This window comes from Amia ocellicauda, chromosome 1, assembly GCF_036373705.1.
Source record: "Amia ocellicauda isolate fAmiCal2 chromosome 1, fAmiCal2.hap1, whole genome shotgun sequence".
Lineage (NCBI taxonomy): Eukaryota > Metazoa > Chordata > Actinopteri > Amiiformes > Amiidae > Amia > Amia ocellicauda.
The window spans coordinates 26340943-26362532 of NC_089850.1; the positions used below are offsets into that span (position 1 = coordinate 26340943).

At 37.5% G+C, this 21590-nt stretch overlaps 1 protein-coding gene across 6 annotated transcripts in view; it reads right to left on the reverse strand.

The window, feature by feature from the left end:
- LOC136747056 (3',5'-cyclic-AMP phosphodiesterase 7B) overlaps nt 1–21590 on the reverse strand; it is an 81954-nt gene that overhangs the window by 31386 nt on the left and 28978 nt on the right. For 2 of the 6 annotated variants that reach the window (XM_066700022.1, XM_066700013.1), the window contains exon 3: nt 13419–13677. The exons of 3 other annotated variants lie outside the window; for them this stretch is intronic. In XM_066700022.1, the coding sequence (XP_066556119.1) occupies nt 13419–13653 (235 nt within the window). In that variant the 5' untranslated portion in view covers nt 13654–13677. Of the gene's footprint in view, nt 1–10303; nt 10491–13418; nt 13678–21590 lie in introns of those variants that run through there. One more of the 6 variants, XM_066700050.1, reaches the window with a different exon arrangement.

The following is a 21590-nucleotide window of genomic DNA, read 5'->3' on the forward strand; positions in this document are numbered from 1 at the left end:
ATTATCTGAACCAACCACAGACTTAACTCTACAGAAGGACATTTTAATGAGGCCTTAAAAAGGTTAACTCCTTCCTTTCTACTCACAGAATAACCCATTTCAAGTTTAGAAATAAGCCTTGCTGGTATGTCTGTAATCCTTGCAATCCTCCATTCAACATTTATTTTGCTTTAAGTATACCTCCTGCAACATTGTCTAACAAGAGTACTGACTGACACCTGGTAAAAACTGTTAGCACTCACAATTTCGTCCTTTTCTCTGCAATGCTCCTAAGGTATACAGACAAAATAACATGGGGCACTGGAATTGAGAACTTTGTAACGTTCAAAGTAACAAGACTTTCCATAACTACCTGAACCAAATATCATTGTTGTCTATCATTTTCATCCATTTGAACTCATACTATTCTCCATGATAATACTTTACCTGCCATATCAAAACCATGCTACAACAGGGTGTTCATGTAGAAAATACAATAATTTAGACTGACATTTTGGTGGTAAATGGACAAATCCTTGACTAATCCGTCTTGTTCAAATTGCAGTTTGTTTTAATCTACTGCTCAGTGTGGAAAATATCCTTCCTTTTCTATCAACCATAATTGTTTATCTCTAGTTCATGTTTTGTCACTTTCATCTGCCTTGTTCTCTTTCTAAATAAATCGATACAAAATTTATACAGTGCCTTGAAGTATTCACCCCTCTGCAAAGTTTCCACATTTTGTTTGCCATCTGAGGTTGCAATCGTTAAACTTTCAAATGGGACTTTATATTTAGAATCTACACAATCTACTACAAACTGATTAAGCTAAAAAGTCTGATATTATGTAAATAGGTTAGATTTTCATAGAAAATTAGAAGATTCTCAACAGTATTCTCAAGTATTCAACCCCTTTGCTTCGGAAACCCTAAATCCGATCGGGTGCAAACAATTAGTGAATTAATCTGTTTATGTAGATGTAATGTGTAAAAATGATTAACGGTAGGCTATATGTAAGTATACAATTGTCTGGTAAGGATGCCAACTGGAAGGCTACCTTTGGAGCTAAACCGGGCATGGCCCACTTTTTACACATTAAGTACATTGTAATAATGCATAATTACACTGTTCTTATGAGTAACTACAGATGTAGTCAGTATCCCAGTACCTACTATGTAAATACTCTAACTAGGGAGACTTATTGAAAGTCTATACATTTAATTGCAATATATTTGTAATACATTTATCAGCTTCATATTCATATACATGCATTGTATTTTCTAAACTACTTTCAAACTGCTCTGAATAATATACTGAGTAAATACACATACCCTCATTAATGTTGTAGTAAAGCAGTGCAGTTTGATGGTTTGTATAACTGTACCCTGGACTCTTGACTGCTTGCCTGCTCCAATTATGCATAATGTATAAGCAGTCATATAAGTTAACAAGAAGTATTACAACACCAGGTGGAGGAGCCCCTCTAAAGGGAGTTAGAAACGCACCTAGGACATACAATACTGAACAGTTGGAGCTGCTTAAGCAAAGTTACGCATAATAGAGCACTCTAAATTATGTGGTGACAACTGAGTATTGTTTGTTATCTGATCACCAAACATAATGGTGTGTGTGCGCAAAGGGATCCTACCCAACTCCCAATGGTGCAGGCTTTTTATCTGTCCAGCATCTTATCTTTTTTATATATATATATACACCGATCAGCCATAACATTATGACCACCTGTCTAATATTGTGTAGGTCCCCCTTTTGCTGCCAAACAGCCCTGACCCGTCGAGACATGGACTCCACTAGACCTCTGAAGGTGTGCTGTGGTATCTGGCACCAAGATGATAGCAGCAGATCCTTTAAGTCCTGTAAGTTGCAAGGTGGGGCCTCCATGGATCGGACTTGTTTGTCCAGCACATCCCACAGATGCTCGATTGGATTGAGATCTGGAGAATTTGGAGGCCAAGTCAACACCATGAACTCGTCAGACCAGACTTCTTCCATTGCTCCATGGTCCAGTTCTGATGCTCACGTGCCCATTGTAGGTTCTTTCGGCAGTGGACAGGGGTCAGCATGGGCACCCTGACTGGTCTGCGGCTACACAGCCCCATACGCAACAAACTGCGATGCACTGTGTGTTCTGACACCTTTCTATCAGAACAGCATTCACTTTTTCAGCAATTTGAGCTACAGTAGCTGGTCTGTTGGATCAGACCACATGGGCCAGTCTTCACTCCCCACGCGCATCAATGAGCCTTGGCCATGACCCTGTCGCCGGTTCACTGCTTTTCCTTCCTTGGACCACTTTTGATAGGTACTGACCACTGCAGACCGGGAACACCTCACAAGAGCTGCAGTTTTGGAGATGCTCTGACCCAGTCGTCTAGCCATCACAATTTGGCCCTTGTCAAAGTCGCTCAGATCCTTACGCTTGCCCATTTTTCTTGCTTCTAACACATCAACTTTGAGGACAAAATGTTCACTTGCTGCCTAATATATCCCACACACTGACAGGTGCCATGATAACGAGATTATCAGTGTTATTCACTTCACCTGTCAGTGGTCATAATGTTATGGCTGATCGGTGTGTATATATATATATATATCCAGCCTATAAACCTATCTTATATCTTTGATTCAATAATTATTGATGCTGTTTAAGTGTTTTATATGCAAGTAAAGCACTGCACATTTCAAAATAAACATGTGTTGGTTACATATGCCCATAAACTGCACCTGGGAATGTCTCAATTAATTTAACTAGTCTTGACTGTATTGCAAGAGTACAGCAACAACAGCCATATGAATGACTTGAAACGCCAACTAATATGGATGAAAATCATCCAATGACTGCAAACACAGGTCAGGCATGCATAAACCCTTAAGTCATATGCCAGAAGAGGCCCCTAGAGTCTAGTTTTGCTATCAATATGGTGCATAATATAAAAATGCCTGCTTATACCTTCTAAAGACCAGAAATACCAAACTTGGAATAATGTCAGGTGAAAATGTGAATTCAGAGAAGGATTTTGTTCTGTAGCAATCACTGCGCATTTTGGCTTTAGTCAGGTTTTAAAATATTACAAAATCTAAATCTGGGGAAAAAGCAACTCACTTATACTAATCACTTATTTTGTCAGAGATTAACTGTTATGGTGCTTAGCATACAAATGGAGAGTGTCATCAAAAATACAAAGCAGGGAGCTTCTTTTGGGGGGTGTAATGCCCTTTCTAAATCCTCATCAGGCTAGAATTAATATATGTACTAGTAGTTATAGTAAAGTGTTTTGCTTTATTGTTTAAATGTAGTTATTTGTGTAGAGTAGTTCTGCAAAGGTCAAATCAGCCATGCTGAATATTCCTATAAAATAAACAGTATGCTTTACTTGTTGTATAATGATAGTTCACAGATGTAACCCCGGTTGGCTGAAAAAGAGAAGACTAACCAAAGGGGAGACTGTAGTTTGCTATTAATGGGTGGGTGAAAGTTTTGATTTAATCCGGCCCTTAATCCTGCCCCAGGTGCTTTCAATTGCTCCATAAGCACTACAAATATTTCAATGTTAATAATGTTCAAATGTTGTCTCAATAGGTATATAAATAGTACAGGGAAATGTCAGAGTGAAAATGGGAGAATAAATTAAATGAGCCTGTAGCTCACATTCTGAAAGACAAGGGGGGGCAGTGCTGCACAATGTCTGGAGACTCTAATGCATGTTAATTGATCAGAATTTGCTGAGCACTTGTAAATCAAATGTATGCTCATTCAAAACATTTAGGCTACACAAGTTTAAAAACACCCAGGCTTGTGGCAATCCTGGGATCCATTTGCCTTGGACTTTTCTGTTCAACTGTATTAAATAACCTAAAACAGCAGCAGCGTGGAGACAGCAATACAATCTGCAATTACCACAGTGTCTCTGTGTCTCAGCTGCAGTCACAACAGCTGTCTTCTGGCAAACTCAAGACCACCAATCTTTGTTACCAATCCATACTGTGTTTCAGGGAATTCCACAATTACCTCTGTTGGGGTGCCAAGCACTTGTCAATCATGCATCTACCTTCTGCTGTTCCATGTGTGATAGAGATTTGCACAGTCCAGCATATGCAGAAACACTGCTGTGATAACTTCACTGTGCAGCGTTCAGAATTTTATAAGCCCTGTGGCATCAACACCAACGGGGAGCTTCTTATTGTAGCAAGATTGCTCAAATGAGCAGCATTAAAATATGTTTACTGCAAAAGTAAACTATAATGTAAGGCAACTGAATTACCCAGTCACAATAGGCATTTGCAGGGACTTAGCATCTTATGTCCAATATATTACACAATGGAAGTAATATTGACAGGCCTTGGTCAGTTTTTGATCAAGTGCCCAGATGGACTAGCCAGTGTAGTAATGGAGGACAGCACAGCAACCAGAATGACAGAATAAACTCTCTGATAGAATTGCTTTAGTCCAGTATCATTAAAATGTAGTAGATTCTGACTGTATCATAAAGAGTGACTTTAGTCAATTTCACTACAGTTAAGAGCATCAGAACAGACTTTGTTGTACTATGATCAGAAATGTGCTGTCTGTGGGTGAAGCAGGATATCTGCATCATTTTGCTTGGTTAGATAGTCTCTGTGACTACAATTTCTTTGAGATATAGATTGGTAACAATATAGAATGTGCTGCTCACATGTTTCCATTAAAGTTTAAATATTATCTTAAATATTAAATATTATATATATATATATATAGGGAGTGAACTGAATCATGTGGGTAAGTGTAAAAGATGTGCAAATAACTTCAGACATTACTGTCAAAATTATTTTGAATGAAAGGCATAACAAACAAAGAAAGCCCAAAGGAGCCTGGTTCACCTAAGGATACACAAACAGTGCTGTCTGTCTTCTGCGACTGTCTGATGTTCTCACATTGCTGTCACATGGCAGGACACGAATCAGCCTGCTTGTACGATTTCACTTTTGATGCCCCTTATCTAATCCACAATAACCTGCATTAAGTGAAGCAAGTCCATGTGTAGAAAAAAGTGACCCATTTTCAAAACTGGTTCTATATGCATATACAGTACCTTTGTGTAATTGGGTTCTCGTGTGTGTACGTGTATTAATACTACAGCCACTGGTTAAGAAATCGTATTTGTAAACTATTACCCCTAATACACAATGTTTTGAACTGCTTCATAACCCATGGCAAACCTCTACACCTCACTGCAATATTCCGAACCACATGACAAGACCCCCGCCGGCTGTAGGATCACTCGAAACTTAACCTGATGTAGCGTGACTTTACTGAGACCAGCCATTTCAGTTCTCTACAGACCTTAACAGTGTGTGGTGTGTTGCATTTGATTGCTCATTAAATCTTTAATAATTTTGCCTACTATGATTCTCTCCCACAGTGTTTATCCCATCTATAATAACTATGGCAAAGGAGAAGTGCCAATGATCTAAAATATTATGCTTCCTACAATTTGCAAAGGTTATTTATGTCAAATGATGGTTACCAATGAGTCAATACTTATCATATTAACTATGTATTAAGCTTTGTTAGCTGCAGTTGTTACTTTAGTCTTTTAAAGTTTTTTTTTTATGACCGTCTAAACATATTACAGGGGGTGCTGATTGTGTTTTTTCCGGTGTAAGAGTTGGGGGGGGAATGGTGCTGATGGTGTTTTTTTCCAGTGTCAAGGCAGGGGGGGGGTTGTTGACAGCGTTCATTCTTGGATTCTTTGGTTGTATTATTTTTGGGGGTGCTGAGAGAAAATATAGGGGGGCTGAAGGCCCCCTAAGTAGGGTCTAGCGAGGCCCCTGGGTTTGGTCGAGGGCAAACTCAGAACTTTGTGTATGCCCACGTACGTTTGGAAAATATATACTCATATAATTTTCTTTAACAATTTATGTCATGCGTTCGCCATTCCCCAGTTGAAAAAATCACCAAGCACCCTCCTCCACCTATGGCCAACTGCCCTATTACTACGATTGTTATGTTATTCATGATATTTTTCACTTTCTCATTATTCTGTATGTAAATATCTCTGAAACCATGTAGTTTAATATAAGACAAACACATTTCTTTATATTTAGGAACATAATGACAGTTATGTTAATGAAACAAGCAACTATTACAGATATATTTTTTAAAGTAACCAAAATACATTGGTTATATAATAGTAGATTTTTGTATTTTATGTATTTATTTATTTATTTATTTTTAAGAATAAGGAGTCTGTCCTTGAGAATCACAAATGAATGCTATAACGGATCATGCTATGGGTAGGAGTATTGAAGAATTCTTAGATATACAGAAGAATGTACAATGCACTCCATAGAGCAAGAGCATAACTTCATGAAATTCTTTGGCCACCCGCAGATTTTATATGAATAAGAAAGAACAGTGAAAAAGCCTCACATGAATGGATATCAAAACTGTTCAAGAGATTATCAAGTCCCAAGGTTACAGACATTACCCAATAGGAGGAGACAGAACATGAATTCTTCACTAATTAATTACAATTAAAATTAGTTTTTCAAATGATCATTTATTGTTATTTATGATAATTTACTGTCTATTTCTTGTTGTTTTGTTTTTTTTTTTTGTGGGAAGGATTGTAATATATTTAGCAAAACAAGAATCCCCACTTTCTAAAGAGATGTTTTAGAAGAAAATAAAATATATTGGTTCACTAACCTTTCCTGTGGTGAATCTCAATAATTAAGGCAGTGCACTTCATGTATTCCAGTATTCATAATGCCCAAATTCCACTGCTTTTCTGTGTCTACTACTGCTACATTACAACATATAATATCATTTTAGATATCATTAAAATATTTACAAATATAAAGGCATAGATAATATACATATATGTTTTTCTTCCTAATCAAGCAATGAACATTACAATATGCAATACATTGTTCAGTTAGGTTTCATACAAGTTTACTAAATACAGAGAACTACACAACTAGAACAAGGCAAATACCCTCCAATTGCAAATATTTTTGGTTGACTTCACATATTGAAAACAGGATTTGAAGCATCACTTTACTTAAACATGCAAGTGAAAGAGGATGAATTACCTGAAAGCACATAATTGACAACACTGTTCTGAAAGGAGAAATGATTTGACCAAGCAATAAATCAATGCCAAGCCTATCACAGAGTATATTTTTCACCTACAAGGGGTTATTACAAGGTGAAAAATGTATACAAAATAATTTTCTAATTTATGATAGGACTTACTTATATCTGGTGTAATCATAGATTACTATAACTTATTATTTAAAAAAAAAACATCAGGCCATAACTTCATGATAGTACTTGTCTCCTCTATCGTCTCATTTCCTGACACAGCTGTCTTTAAATCTTTGTAAAGGAATTTGAATTGCGTCAATAAAACAGATACAGTGACTTTGTGTTCCCACACACTGTCTGCTGTTTACAATGACAAATTATGTAACCTTGACGCCTGCTCTGGAGCCTTCCTTTGAATTATATTTTCAATAACGTTAATCCACTGCAAATGTTTATTTTTCACCTGCTCACAGTCTGTCTCTTCCATCTAATTTTGTCTTTCACTGATTATACTTACAGTGAGGAAAAAAGTATTTGATCCCCTGCTGATTTTGTACGTTTGCCCACTGACAAAGAAATTATCAGTCTATAATTTTAATGGTAGGTGTATTTTAACAGTGAGAGACAGAATAACAACATAAAAATCCAGAAAAACGCATTTCAAAAAAGTTATAAATTGATTTGCATGTTAATGAGTGAAATAAGTATTTGATCCCCTATCAATCAGCAAGATTTCTGGCTCCCAGGTGTCTTTTATACAGGTAACGAGCTGAGATTAGGAGCACTCTCTTAAAGGGAGTGCTCCTAATCTCAGCTCGTTACCTATATAAAAGACACCTGTCCACAGAAGCAATCAATCAATCAGATTCCAAACTCTCCACCATGGCCAAGACCAAAGAGCTGTCCAAGGATGTCAGGGACAAGATTGTAGACCTACACAAGGCTAGAATGGGCTACAAGACCATCGCCAAGCAGCTTGGTGAGAAGGTGACAACAGTTGGTGCGATTATTCCCAAATGGAAGAAACACAAAATTACTGTCAGTCTCCCTTGGTCTGGAGCTCCATGCAAGATGTCACCTCGTGGAGTTTCAATGATCATGAGAACGGTGAGGAATCAGCCCAGAACAACACGGGAGGATCTTGTTAATGATCTCAAGGCAGCTGGGACCATAGTCACCAAGAAAACAATTGGTAACACACTACGCCGTGAAGGACTGAAATCCTGCAGCGCCCGCAAGTCCCCCTGCTCAAGAAAGCACATGTACAGGCCCGCCTGAAGTTCGCCAATGAACATCTGAATGATTCTGAAAGTGTTGTTGTCAGATGAGACCAAAATCGAGCTCTTTGGCATCAACTCAACTCGCCGTGTTTGGAGGAGGAGGAATGACCCCAAGAACACCATCCCCACCGTCAAACATGGAGGTGGAAATATTATGCTTTGGGGGTGTTTTTCTGCTAAGGGGACAGGACAACTGCACCGCATCAAAGGGACGATGGACGGGGCCATGTACCATCAAATCTTGGGTGAGAACCTCCTTCCCTCAGCCAGGGCATTGAAAATGGGTCGTGGATGGGTATTCCAGCATGACAATGACCCAAAACACACAGCCAAGGCAACAAAGGAGTGGCTCAAGAAGAAGCACATTAAGGTCCTGGAGTGGCCTAGCCAGTCTCCAGACCTTAATCCCATAGAAAATCTGTGGAGGGAGCTGAAGGTTCGAGTTGCCAAACGTCAGCCTCGAAACCTTAATGACTTGGAGAGGATCTGCAAAGAGGAGTGGGACAAAATCCCTCCTGAGATGTGTGCAAACCTGGTGGCCAACTACAAGAAACGTCTGACCTCTGTGATGCCAACAAGGGTTTTGCCAGCAAGTACTAAGTCGAAGGGGTCAAATACTTATTTCCCTCATTAACATGCAAATCAATTTATAACTTTTTTGAAATGCGTTTTTCTGGATTTTTTTGTTGTTATTCTGTCTCTCACTGTTAAAATACACCTACCATTAAAATTATAGACTGATCATTTCTTTGTCAGTGGGCAAACGTACAAAATCAGCAGGGGATCAAATACTTTTTTCCCTCACTGTAATGTACTCAACAAACAAGAATGTGCAAGATAAGAATATATATATTTTTAAAGTGAATAATGAAGAGGCCCATTAGCTAATCCACCCCATGTGGTTCTTAAAAAATAACGCATCCCAGAACATTTTGCAGTGTTTAAACAAATCAGTGCTTTCGTGACGACCCCCCACATTGTCCACTGCTTTTTCAACCATAGTGTCTTTTCATTCACTTTCCATTTGAAATGGCTTTGAAAAATTTGCTGTGACTGGCTATTATTTTCGAAATAATTTATGTACTGTATTCTTCATTCAAAATTAGTAATAACAATCTTAAAATATTTGTGTACCTCTCACAATTTAGCCCTTTATGGTTAATGCTCCTCTCTTAAGCCATTCTAGCAGTACTTCACTAATTTTAAACCATAATAAATAATCCTGCAATAAAATACACTCTGGAGTGGCTTCGTAAAAACATTATTCAGCTTCAATAACAATTCTCTTAGATAATGTTATACTCTTGGTTCAGCCATTACTATCATTATGTTCTTGTCTTTTTTCATTAACCTAATGCTGATAATGAGAAACCCCACTACACTAATGTCTTTTCATAGAATGAGATGATTTCAATAACATTTTATGTATTTGATTGACCAGCATGGAACACTTTCCATTTGCAAACATTAAACTTAATTTCCCACGTCTCTGCAGTTTCAATCTGTTTCAAATCCCTACAAATTTGCTTGGCTGTGTCCAGCTGTTAAACTCCCATTAAAGATCATCATGGAAGATAATCCTGATGTTTGCTCTTGGGGTTGTTTGAAGGCTGATGGATATATCTCTCAGGTTTGCTTCAGTTGCATACTTCTGGCTTACAGCCAAACACATCCTCATTTACACTATAGCTGGCCTTGCTGCAGTGAATAATCTATAGACTGCTATCTTGTTTTATTAAACTTTAGTTTAAAGTGTTAGGTCATTTGGTTTATCCGAAATTGACTAAATCAGTATTTCTTTCAAAAACACTGGGTCTTTCTAAGAGTGAAAACAGAGATAATTATTATAATTATCCCACCACCACCCCAGTTCAAACACGAAGGAATCACCAGTAATTTATTTCACACTTTCATTTTTCTCAGTTTGAAACATCCATTTATATTCAACCTGACTTACCGCTAGCAAACTGTACCAGCCTGGAAGAGATGAAGACAACACACATGCGTCCTCTGAGACATGTGATCTGCCTTTTTTTTCGCACTGTGATCCTAGAACGCAAATAGCAGAGTTTTAGTGCCAGCCGGAGAATGCACACCGCTCTCACTGCTGATACTGTGTACTGCAGGCAGCTGGCTGGGTCTCTGCTGCCCTGTCAGCACTGGCTTCCCCAGTTTATTCTCCAGCCTCAACAGTATACACTAAGTTTTGGTGTTTACTGGTTATCTCACCCAAAGAGCACAAACAGTATGGCCTAGACTAACAAACTCCCTGCTAACCTGATACTGCTTTTAGCAGATGAGTTTCCCGGGATCTCTCTATTCTTGCAATTGTCTGGTCTATTTTTACCTGTATGTACTTACATTTTGCATAAAAACACCTACGATGATCGGCTGAGGCTGCGTATGAATTCTACTGAGCTTTAGATGAAAATGGAAACAGATGGATGGATAATATGGTTATGGATGGCTTAATTTTAATTTATTAAAGGAAATATAATTGATTAGACATTATGAAACCAGAACTCTTTGAACAGAGATACTGTATCTCCTGTTTTCTCATTAAAACATCTGCACAAGGAAAGTCTGTACAGAATACAGAATGAGGAAAGGTTTAAATTTTGGCAAGGAGTTAATGGCCATGTATAATGAATCACCATATGACCTCCTATGCTGCCTGTCCCTCCAGGGCAGGATTCAAGGATACATGCAGGGCAATGTGAGGACATTGACCCTGTGACTGTGTGCTATAGCGGCTCTGTGGGTGATTTCAGAAGTGCAGTCTCCAGTGCTATTCCGCATATGATTCACTAGTGTGATAACACCTTCTGTATTTATTTGATACTTTTTCATTCTTGAAATGCTTTGCAATCTATTTTTACTGGCTAAGAATTGAATATTGCCCATAATGTATAACTCTCTGGGGGTTATTTAAGTATGATAGCTTAGGAATTCAAGAATAACATTAAAAAACAAGAGATACAGCAAAGGATAGCAATGGGCTATCACTCTGCAATCTATATTTCTTAAGACGTAACAGCTGGTAGCTTTCTGTTATGCAAGTCTTTTAGACATCTTTACATTCAAGCTGAGATAACCTTACTTCTGTTTCACTGCCTTCTCTGCTTCACTTCATCCTTCTGGAAAAAAAGCCACCAAAGGAAGTAGATCCACCAGATATATTAGACAGCATGGTTTTCCTCTTTCTTTAAACCAATATATCTACCACAAAATGAATAATGCACAATTGTTAACTATATATCTTTAAAACTTTGAGCTATCATTTTTTTCTATGCAGTGTTTTTGTACCCATCTACTTAATGAAGCATGGGTATGCTAAATTGCAGTCGAGTCATTTTGTAGTATTACAGAACAAAATAAACTACAGTAATATTGCACAGGTAAAAAAAAAAAAAACCTGCTGGGTCTGTAGGCTTCTCTGAAATTCTATTGAATTATAAAAGGTATTTTAAATTTAGAATCACAAATAATTTTTTGTGTTTTCTCACCCTAAATTTTAGAATCACCAGACTAGCATCTTGGCTAGTCACCACGTCCCCACCATTACACGTGAAGGAGGGCGAGGAAGTACAACCAGGATTCTCCAATACTGTACATTTATGGCTAATGTGTCAAACACAGTGAGGAAGGCAGCCAGAGCTGGTGTTGACATCATGTCTAATTGTTGAAAAAGCCATTTAAAAAAAAAAAAGTCTAAAAGTATGGGGGCTACATTAAACAAATGAGTATGAGAGTACAAAAAAAATTGGAGAGAAAATCTGGGCACTGGCACAGTAAGCATTTCTTTAAATAACTCCCCGCCCCCCTCACCCGATCCCCCAGTTTTGTGGAAAATAGGTCATTGTCTCTAAGCAAAATGGAAGTGGGTCACAGATAATGAAACATGAATCATGCTGGTTGTCTGAGACTCAAACATTTCTGACACGGTTTCACAATTCAGAATTCACACAACTGCTGTCAATGCCACTGCTTCCCGCAGAAGCAAGATGTGGATCTCAGGGGCTCCTCACAGATATGTGTCAACCGGCCACGTGGACTTCTGCATGTGCTCAGTCTCATTAGCATTCCAGGAAAGCAGGAGTACAAATGTTAGAAACGTGAAACAAATACAGTCGATGTTGACTGAATCTGTTATGGTCTGTTATTGAATTTATGATCATTGCAATGTGCAATGGCTGAGAGTCCAGGAAGCATCACAAACTGTTCATCAGCATTCCTGGTAAGCAGCAGACTACACCAGGTCTGTCAGTCTGGCATATCATACGGGACTGCTTCATGTCTACAATAAATACATTCCAGTTTACAGAACTTCAGAAGAAGCTGTTTGGCATTCATGAAATACAAACAAAGGTGACAAGAGTACCAAGAACCAAGTGTACACAGAAGGGGTCCTTCTCAAGTGTAATGCAGACAAAGTGTAAAACAAACACTTTACACAGTGTATAGAAGATGACAGTCAAATTTATGTTAAAAGTTAAAAATACTTAAATTAAAGCAACGGAAAAGCTACTCTTTCCCTGAATGCAAATAATGTACTTGGCACACCGAAATATTAGCCTTTTCCCCTAAATTAATTGCTTGAGCTTTGTCCTCTACATTCCTTCAGGGTTAGATATCTTTTTCAAAACAAGCCTTCTTGACAGTCTGATTAACTTACATCAGGAGGCAGATCTTAATATGCATTAACAAGTTATTTTGACAACTAACATCCCTCAAAAAGACAAATTGTTTTCCCCATAACACTCTACCTGGCATAACAATAACAATTTGTCTAGCAAAAAACGAATTGTGCATCAAAAACAAAAAGACAGATGAAAACTTCTTTCTGAGCAATGCAATTCCACATTGCATAAGGAAGTGAACACGTTTTATGTAGATTTTGAATTCTTTCATGATAATTTGCTTAGCAATTTAATACAAAACATTTTAGAAAATGGTGTCTGCTTTTCTATATCTTTACCACTTATATATATATATATATATATATATATATATATATATATATATTCTTTCAATCAGAAAAAATGCAATAGATGTAAAACAGACAATTTTACCTTGAAAATTGGACAGAGTGTCCTCGTTTTCGAAAATCCCTCTCCGCCTGGGTCCCTGAAGATTGTGCTTTGATTTCCAAACTAGTTTAACCAGTTTGATCAATTCAGGCAGCTCCAGAGTCAGAGCTCCTTGCTGGTAGGTAGAGAGGGTCCACACAGAAGTCGGAAGCAACTCCTCACTCATGGATAGCCTCCTGCCAAACTCCGAGTTCAAGAACCTGTTTAACACAGGCATCTTCCCTGATGATCGCTCAGAGTGCTAAACACCAGAGTAAGGTAACAGGTCAATGACAGATGTTGTTTTATCCTCAGACTGCTTAGTTGTTTCTCTCCTACTCCCTCTGTATTGTATTCATGTGTGTGAGTCTCTCTCTCTCTCTCTCTCTCTCTCTCTGCCTTCCTTACTTACTCTCTCTCTCTCTCTCTCTCTCTCTCTCTCTCTCTCTCTCTCTCTCTCTCTCTCTCTCTCTCAAAAACAAACTACCAAAATGTACTTTCAAGGTCCTTGCTGTCTGAGCGAACAGTTCTTCCAAAAAGAGAGGGGGGGGGGGTTGTGTGTGTCTGTGTTGGATCTGTGAGTGTGAGAGAGAGAGAGAGAGAGAGAGAGAGAGAGAGAGAGAGAGAATATGAGTCAGATTCTCACTCTGATGCCTCAGTCAGCGTAACAAGGCTGAGACAAAATATTATAGCATACAAACACGCTACAATGAGAACAGGCCATTCAGCTCTACAGAAATCACCACTTGCAATTGATTCTGTCAATGAGCCCAGCTTAATTTAGAAAGCCTATCTAACCTTCACCTGGAGTAATTTGGTGGATTATCTTCAATGACCAACAGTAGAAAATGTATTGCAACACTACAAAAAAACTGTTTTAATTATTACATTTAGATTCATTCACAACTTCTGTAGAAAAGGTTCCTTAGATTTGTGTTGCAGACATGAGAACACACAAACAAAATAAATGAATAGCCCAGCAAGAGCAGTTCACAGTGCGCTGTTGCTACTGGCTGCTCTTGGTAGGGAGCCAGGCATTGCCCCTGTGATAATGACTCTCTTATGACATAAATATTAAGAAGGGTGTTAGAATTTATTCATGTGATGAAACACATTTCCTTTTCATATTCTCCTTTCTATGCCTTTTCAACACCAAGTCCAAAGGGGAATGTATGAGTTAGTCTATTCCCTCAGAAGACTCAGATGCCCTTTTCTTAGCTGAAAAAAACAGTCCTCTTTTTCTTCTTTAAAAGGGAATTTTGAACAACAGTGTGCAACAGAAACAGCAACAGCTGAATACAAAACCCTTTTATTACCCTAGAATAATGTAGGAATGTCCCCAATCCCCCACAGCCCCCCCCCCCAAACCTTGGCCCAACATCCCTCTTTCTTTCTATTATGAAAAGATCCAGAAAAATAACACTCTATTTTATGTTGACAGATACTTTGACATCACAGTAAGGTAGAAAAGAAAAATTATTTCCTTACTGAGATTTAGACATGGAGTTGTATTCCCATATTGGGATTTGTTTGTATTAGTATGTGGTCTACTGAATAAATAAACTTGGTCAAGGTCACAGAGATGTCCAGTCACACTTCTCCAATAGTCTTAATAAAACTATGGATCAAAATATCGATGTGGCAACAATAATGTGAACTCAGAAGAAAATGACCTTATGGCAACACAGATCTGTAGACTCCACAGCATGTCATCGAAACATTGTGAAATTCTAGAGAAACAATATTCCAAAATAACAAAGTACAGAAAATAAATAGTGTATTTTAGTGTAATTCCAGAGGTTGACTTTCACAAATGTACGTACAATACACTGTGCAACAAACAATCAGATGACATTAAAGACCCTGTGATCAGGGTAATACATTCCTACAAAGTTTTCTAATGATATTGTTCAAAACTAAAATAATGAAACTACAACCTCACTCAACATTGGCAGAAAAAAACAAAAAATTTAGCTAAAAATTTGCTCAATGTATCTAGTTTGCTTATACAATTTTGGATGTAAGTATTGACTATAAAATCTAAATCATCACTCCCCTTTGGTTGAAGTCAGTATTTACCAATCAAGAGCCAAACTAACTGATGACCATTATCAGCCTAGTGGTACTGATTACGTGTGTCTCTAGTCCAACTCTATTCCAAATACATATTCACATTGGCTGCATATTGAGTTGAGTTTCAGTCGACTTCAACTTAAAACTGCAAATAACACATTCAAATGGTTAATGCTAAATTGCAACAGTGGTATTACATAGAGTAGTAGTCAGCATTTTTGTCTGGATAGGTTAGCTATTTTTCAGAGACTGTAGGCTCTATACAATTTTCAAATTAATTCTTGTACCTTCGTTTTTCTAGACAAAATTGTCTATACAAGACATCCAAAAAGATATCTTGATTATTAATTGATAGAAAAACTCTGTTTTGAATCCCTATAAGCAATTCTCAGTGTGCAAACTTTTTTCCCCCATAGTTAAAAATCAGAAAGACTTGCTTCAGACTGATTTATCTCTGAAGTTGGTTAGATTTGGTACAGTGATGCAAATCCACTCCCCTTCCACACCAAACGAAAGGGAATAAGCAAAACTGCTGATTTTCTACACAAAATGTGTTTGATTTGATATTGTGATTTTTCGCAGGTCTTGATTTCGTCCCGGTGTTGTGCAATATTCTGCATCCCCTGGATTCCAGCATGCCCCAACAGACTTCAAACATTGTAATATTACTATTCTGAACAATAATTCAAATCATATTTAAAATCATTATCTTCATTATTTACTCTTCGTTATATACTGCAGACTTGACTTATATAAAACAGTCTGCAACCAGAATTCTTCACTTTTTAAATATATTAATATAAATGTAGCTTTATATTCAATTGATGAAATGTGCATGTATTATATTCAAACTATCTGTAAACCAATTCACATTCACGTTATTTTATGTTATAAAGATGTTTAGTGTATCTCATTTAAATTCCTATTTTATACTTTTATTTATAAATTATTATGATTACAGGGAGTTCCTAGAAATGACTGTGCTACTGAAACTGTAAAACGAAACCCATATCTCCATAAGAATACATGTTATAAAAGAAGATGCGTTCCAATGGAAGCCATTGAGAGATAAATAATGGTAAATAAGTGTAGAAAATGAGAAAAACCTAAACATGTTAGCCTTATATTCAATGTATACACTCACCTAAAGGATTATTAGGAACACCATACTAATACTGTGTTTGACCCCCTTTCGCCTTCAGAACTGCCTTAATTCTACGTGGCATTGATTCAACAAGGTGCTGAAAGCATTCTTTAGAAATGTTGGCCCATATTGATAGGATAGCATCTTGCAGTTGATGGAGATTTGTGGGATGCACATCCAGGGCACGAAGCTCCCGTTCCACCACATCCCAAAGATGCTCTATTGGGTTGAGATCTGGTGACTGTGGGGGCCAGTTTAGTACAGTGAACTCATTGTCATGTTCAAGAAACCAATTTGAAATGATTCGACCTTTGTGACATGGTGCATTATCCTGCTGGAAGTAGCCATCAGAGGATGGGTACATGGTGGTCATAAAGGGATGGACATGGTCAGAAACAATGCTCAGGTAGGCCGTGGCATTTAAACGATGCCCAATTGGCACTAAGGGGCCTAAAGTGTGCCAAGAAAACATCCCCCACACCATTACACCACCACCACCAGCCTGCACAGTGGTAACAAGGCATGATGGATCCATGTTCTCATTCTGTTTACGCCAAATTCTGACTCTACCATCTGAATGTCTCAACAGAAATCGAGACTCATCAGACCAGGCAACATTTTTCCAGTCTTCAACTGTCCAATTTTGGTGAGCTTGTGCAAATTGTAGCCTCTTTTTCCTATTTGTAGTGGAGATGAGTGGTACCCGGTGGGGTCTTCTGCTGTTGTAGCCCATCCGCCTCAAGGTTGTACGTGTTGTGGCTTCACAAATGCTTTGCTGCATACCTCGGTTGTAACGAGTGGTTATTTCAGTCAAAGTTGCTCTTCTATCAGCTTGAATCAGTTTGCCCATTCTCCTCTGACCTCTAGCATCAACAAGGCATTTTCGCCCACAGGACTGCCGCTTACTGGATGTTTTTCCCTTTTCACACCATTCTTTGTAAACCCTAGAAATGGTTGTGCGTGAAAATCCCAGTAACTGAGCAGATTGTGAAATACTCAGACCGGCCCGTCTGGCTCCAACAACCATGCCACGCTCAAAATTGCTTAAATCACCTTTCTTTCCCATTCAGACATTCAGTTTGGAGTTCAGGAGATTGTCTTGACCAGGACCACACCCCTAAATGCATTGAAGCAACTGCCATGTGATTGGTTGGTTAGATAATTGCATTAATGAGAAATTGAACAGGTGTTCCTAATAATCCTTTAGGTGAGTGTATGTTGTTATTGTTTGTTTAATTTAAACCACATTTCATTTAATGAAGAAGAATTATAGTAATACTGTTGTCATTGTTGTGTAAAATATATATCTGTTGTTCATTGGAAACTTTGGCCAATCAACATTTACAAATTAAAGTTCCAGTTCTTGATGACAGATGCTCCTTCCCTAAATCCTACCACCAAGTATTGTGTTTTTAATTTACGATTTGTGGTTTGAGAATATGTTGAGAATATGTTCCACCTTTCTATTGTCATCAATTAATATTAGTAGGAAAGAAAATGTGACTGCAGAATTAATTATTTTATTTCCATAATTTCATTAGCTAGACAAACAGATAATAAAAGTGTATAATACATTTCATTAAGAGTTTGCTTTAAAGAAAGCAAGCTTTGAAAAGAGCAGGCTGCAGTTAATTTCAATGGCTTCTGACCTGAACCCATGCAGCTGTGCTAGGGGAAAATATATAATAGATTCATTATCCTTGACCTCATTTGTCATTATCAGTTTAAATTAGAGCTATTCATGTCATTTTCATATCAAATGAAGGAACGTGGCATTCAGATAAGTACATGCACCCAGCATTTTGCATTTTGAGGCATCAGAAAATAAATTGTTGACATATAAAAACATTTATATCTCTTGGTATGTTAAAAAGGGACTGCTGTTAAGTGCTCATAAGCGAGCCCTACAAAGGTTGTAAAGGTAGTTCAAGATGTGTATAACCCCAACACACTTAAAAAGGGAGCTTTTTTGAGAATTTTGTAGACCATGAAAAAAGACTGATACACCCAATCTACAGCCTTCAAGTTCTTAAGTTAAAATCTGCACTATGTGCTTTGAATGCTACATCTGGATTAAGTGTGCTTATTTAGTTTTGATTGCTTGGTTAGCATTACTTATTGGATTACTTCTGAAGAACAGCAGCTAGCCCTTTGGGTGTGAATCATGTTTAAAATGTCTCCTCATTAAGCCCTTGTTTTCTATTATTTTAAATATTGAAATCATATTTAAAGCTTGTCCCCTGTATTTGCAGACAACAAATATGATCGCTCTTACCCCAAATATTTCCTGCTATATTTGGTGTGGCTGAGAAGACAAACCTTAAGCACTACTGATCTTGAATGTAATCTTTAACATTCTGTAACATTGAGTAGAAATTTTACTTTCACTACTGAAAGATCCTCACTGACCAAATACACTGAGTAGCTTGAGGTGGGAAAGAACCTTAAATTAGAGGCTTAATTTGGTACTTTTAAAACAAATTTAGTACAGTTATATCAAGACTCAACAGGAATGAGCCACCAAGTTCTGAACAGTGCGCATGGCTTTTCAAAGCAATATACATGTTTATTAAAATGAATGTAATGGGGTGTGTTCCATAGGATATAGTGCTAATGGATGATGTAATCCTCAATGAAGTACTGCGATGGCTGTGCTGAGGAGGCAAGCCTATCTTGTACCTTTACATAGCTTGACACCCTTGTGCTGACATATGTTATGTCTTAACACTCTCATAAGATTTCAGAGGGATGACAACCACATGGAAAATAAGATGTAGGAACCTCTGTTGCAAAATAGTCTCATTTGCCGAGCTGCAAAGGAAGAAATGGGATTAATTATCTCTATTGTCTCTATGTGCTTTACCTTGTTTCCTTATGTACTCCCCCACCCCTGATTTTTGGTTTGTTTTTTCAACCACATATCGGTACCAACAGTAACAACCATCTGGGCATCTGTAAAATATTTAGCTTTTCAGCATGATATTTCTATTAAGTTTATAAACCATTTTAATTGAAATCAGTGTTTCCAGACTGCTCTTACTGTTTTTATACCTATTTCCGAACTTATCCTCATGTAACACTGAAACTAAACAATGTAATTACAGGCTCTGATAGAGGGGAAAAAAGGCATTTCAAATTGCTTGGTCACACACATTAAATGGGATTATGGCAAATAAAGTAAGGATTTTAACAAAATGATATGGAAGTTATATTTCTTACCACACGATATAATACTTTACCAGGGAATTCTGGAGAAATTAAAAGATCAGATCATGACCACAAGGCGCAAAGTTTTTTTTCCCCATTTTCCAGCATATGTTGACTTTTATTACACTTACAACACATATACCACCACATTTTAGCTAAATTAACCGTATTTTCTGTTGTTGTTGTTTCGTTTTTTTCACTAAATTGTTTTTCATGGTATAGTTTGCTTGAGCAACTATTTTCAAAGTCTGGAGACAAATAATAGTACAAAGTTTCATTAAATGTACACATATTTATAGAAAATGTTAAAATCTTCTAAATGTGCTGTGTAGGTGTAAATCTAACCTGGCAAACATCAATATAAAACTGAACAACATAAATACAGAAGTTACCCAGCATCTTGTAGTCATTGATCACTCTATCAATTTTGGAATAAAATGCTATATAGGCTATTAGGGTTTGCATTTTCATAACAGTACAATATTAAAACAAAATTAGCCAAAACATAAGCAATTATTTGGCATTATCATAGGTACAACATTTTTGGGAGACATTATATATGTGGACAGGGTTTCTTTACATTTCTGACAGGTATTTATTACATTTGTGGGCAATTTGACGTTTGTTTAGAGAGCGTTATTACAGTTAGTGCTACATGCAAGCATCAGATAGTGACCTCAGTTATAATGACCTTCACACATTTGGCACCAACAAAGGTTATGAAACCCAGAACATTCCAGATCTAACACATACACAGAGTAAAAGCATACGGGTCCAGAGTAAAGCCTAATTGTTTCTGGATGTACAATTAGAAATTAATATAATGATGTTGATAAGCATTGTCAAAACTCATATTAAGAGCTTTGTGTTTTATCACATGCTACCTGCAGTACAGTAGGATATTCAATACAGGACAATAATAGCAGTAATAATACTGTGCATAAGGTAATGCATTTGAATTTTCTCATGACATGCACACTCCTGTGATAAGAAGCCAGAATAATTAAAACTTATTTTTCAGTATAGACATCTCTTCTAATTTCCCTGGACAATTGATTTTTTTCAGGTTGTGTTTGACAATCGTCTGTGAAATATCTGGCAAAATTACTAATTGGTAAAAACATGGATTCACTTCCGGTCTTTTTTTCTTTTTATTTTACCACACTTGGGACTATGGCAGTCATGCAAACTTGTAGGATGCAACCTTGGTTATGTGATTGAGAAAATAGTTCCCAAATTGAGCCCTAATACACAGACTCACGTGCATAACCTACAGTAGATAAATTATCAAACATGTAGTTAATATATTTGGCAATGTACATAAATGCAGCATATGGAAAACTAATATGTGAAAGATAATACAAAATGATACGCGCTCATTTGAATTGTGCATGCCTTTAATTCAGCACAGTCATCGAGTGTGTGCTGGAGGTTCAATGTTCTGTCCTGTTCGATTTCAAAAACGATGACAGCCCCAACTGACCTGCCTGCAATCATGTTCACTGCACACAACATGCCCCATCCTCGTTTGCCAGGGCTGTGTAGGCCTGCAGAGCGATTTTGCAAAGTTTGAGATAACAAGGGTTGCATCTGCGACCAAATGCTATCTTTTAAGTCAAAATAAGTTCCCTAAAGGGAGTGTGGGATATTGTGCATTCAAACTGTCATGAGCCAGGTCCAGCGGCAGACATGGTCGCAGGAAAATACACAATGCTGCATTGCCTGCATCACTATCACCAAAGGGTATTAAT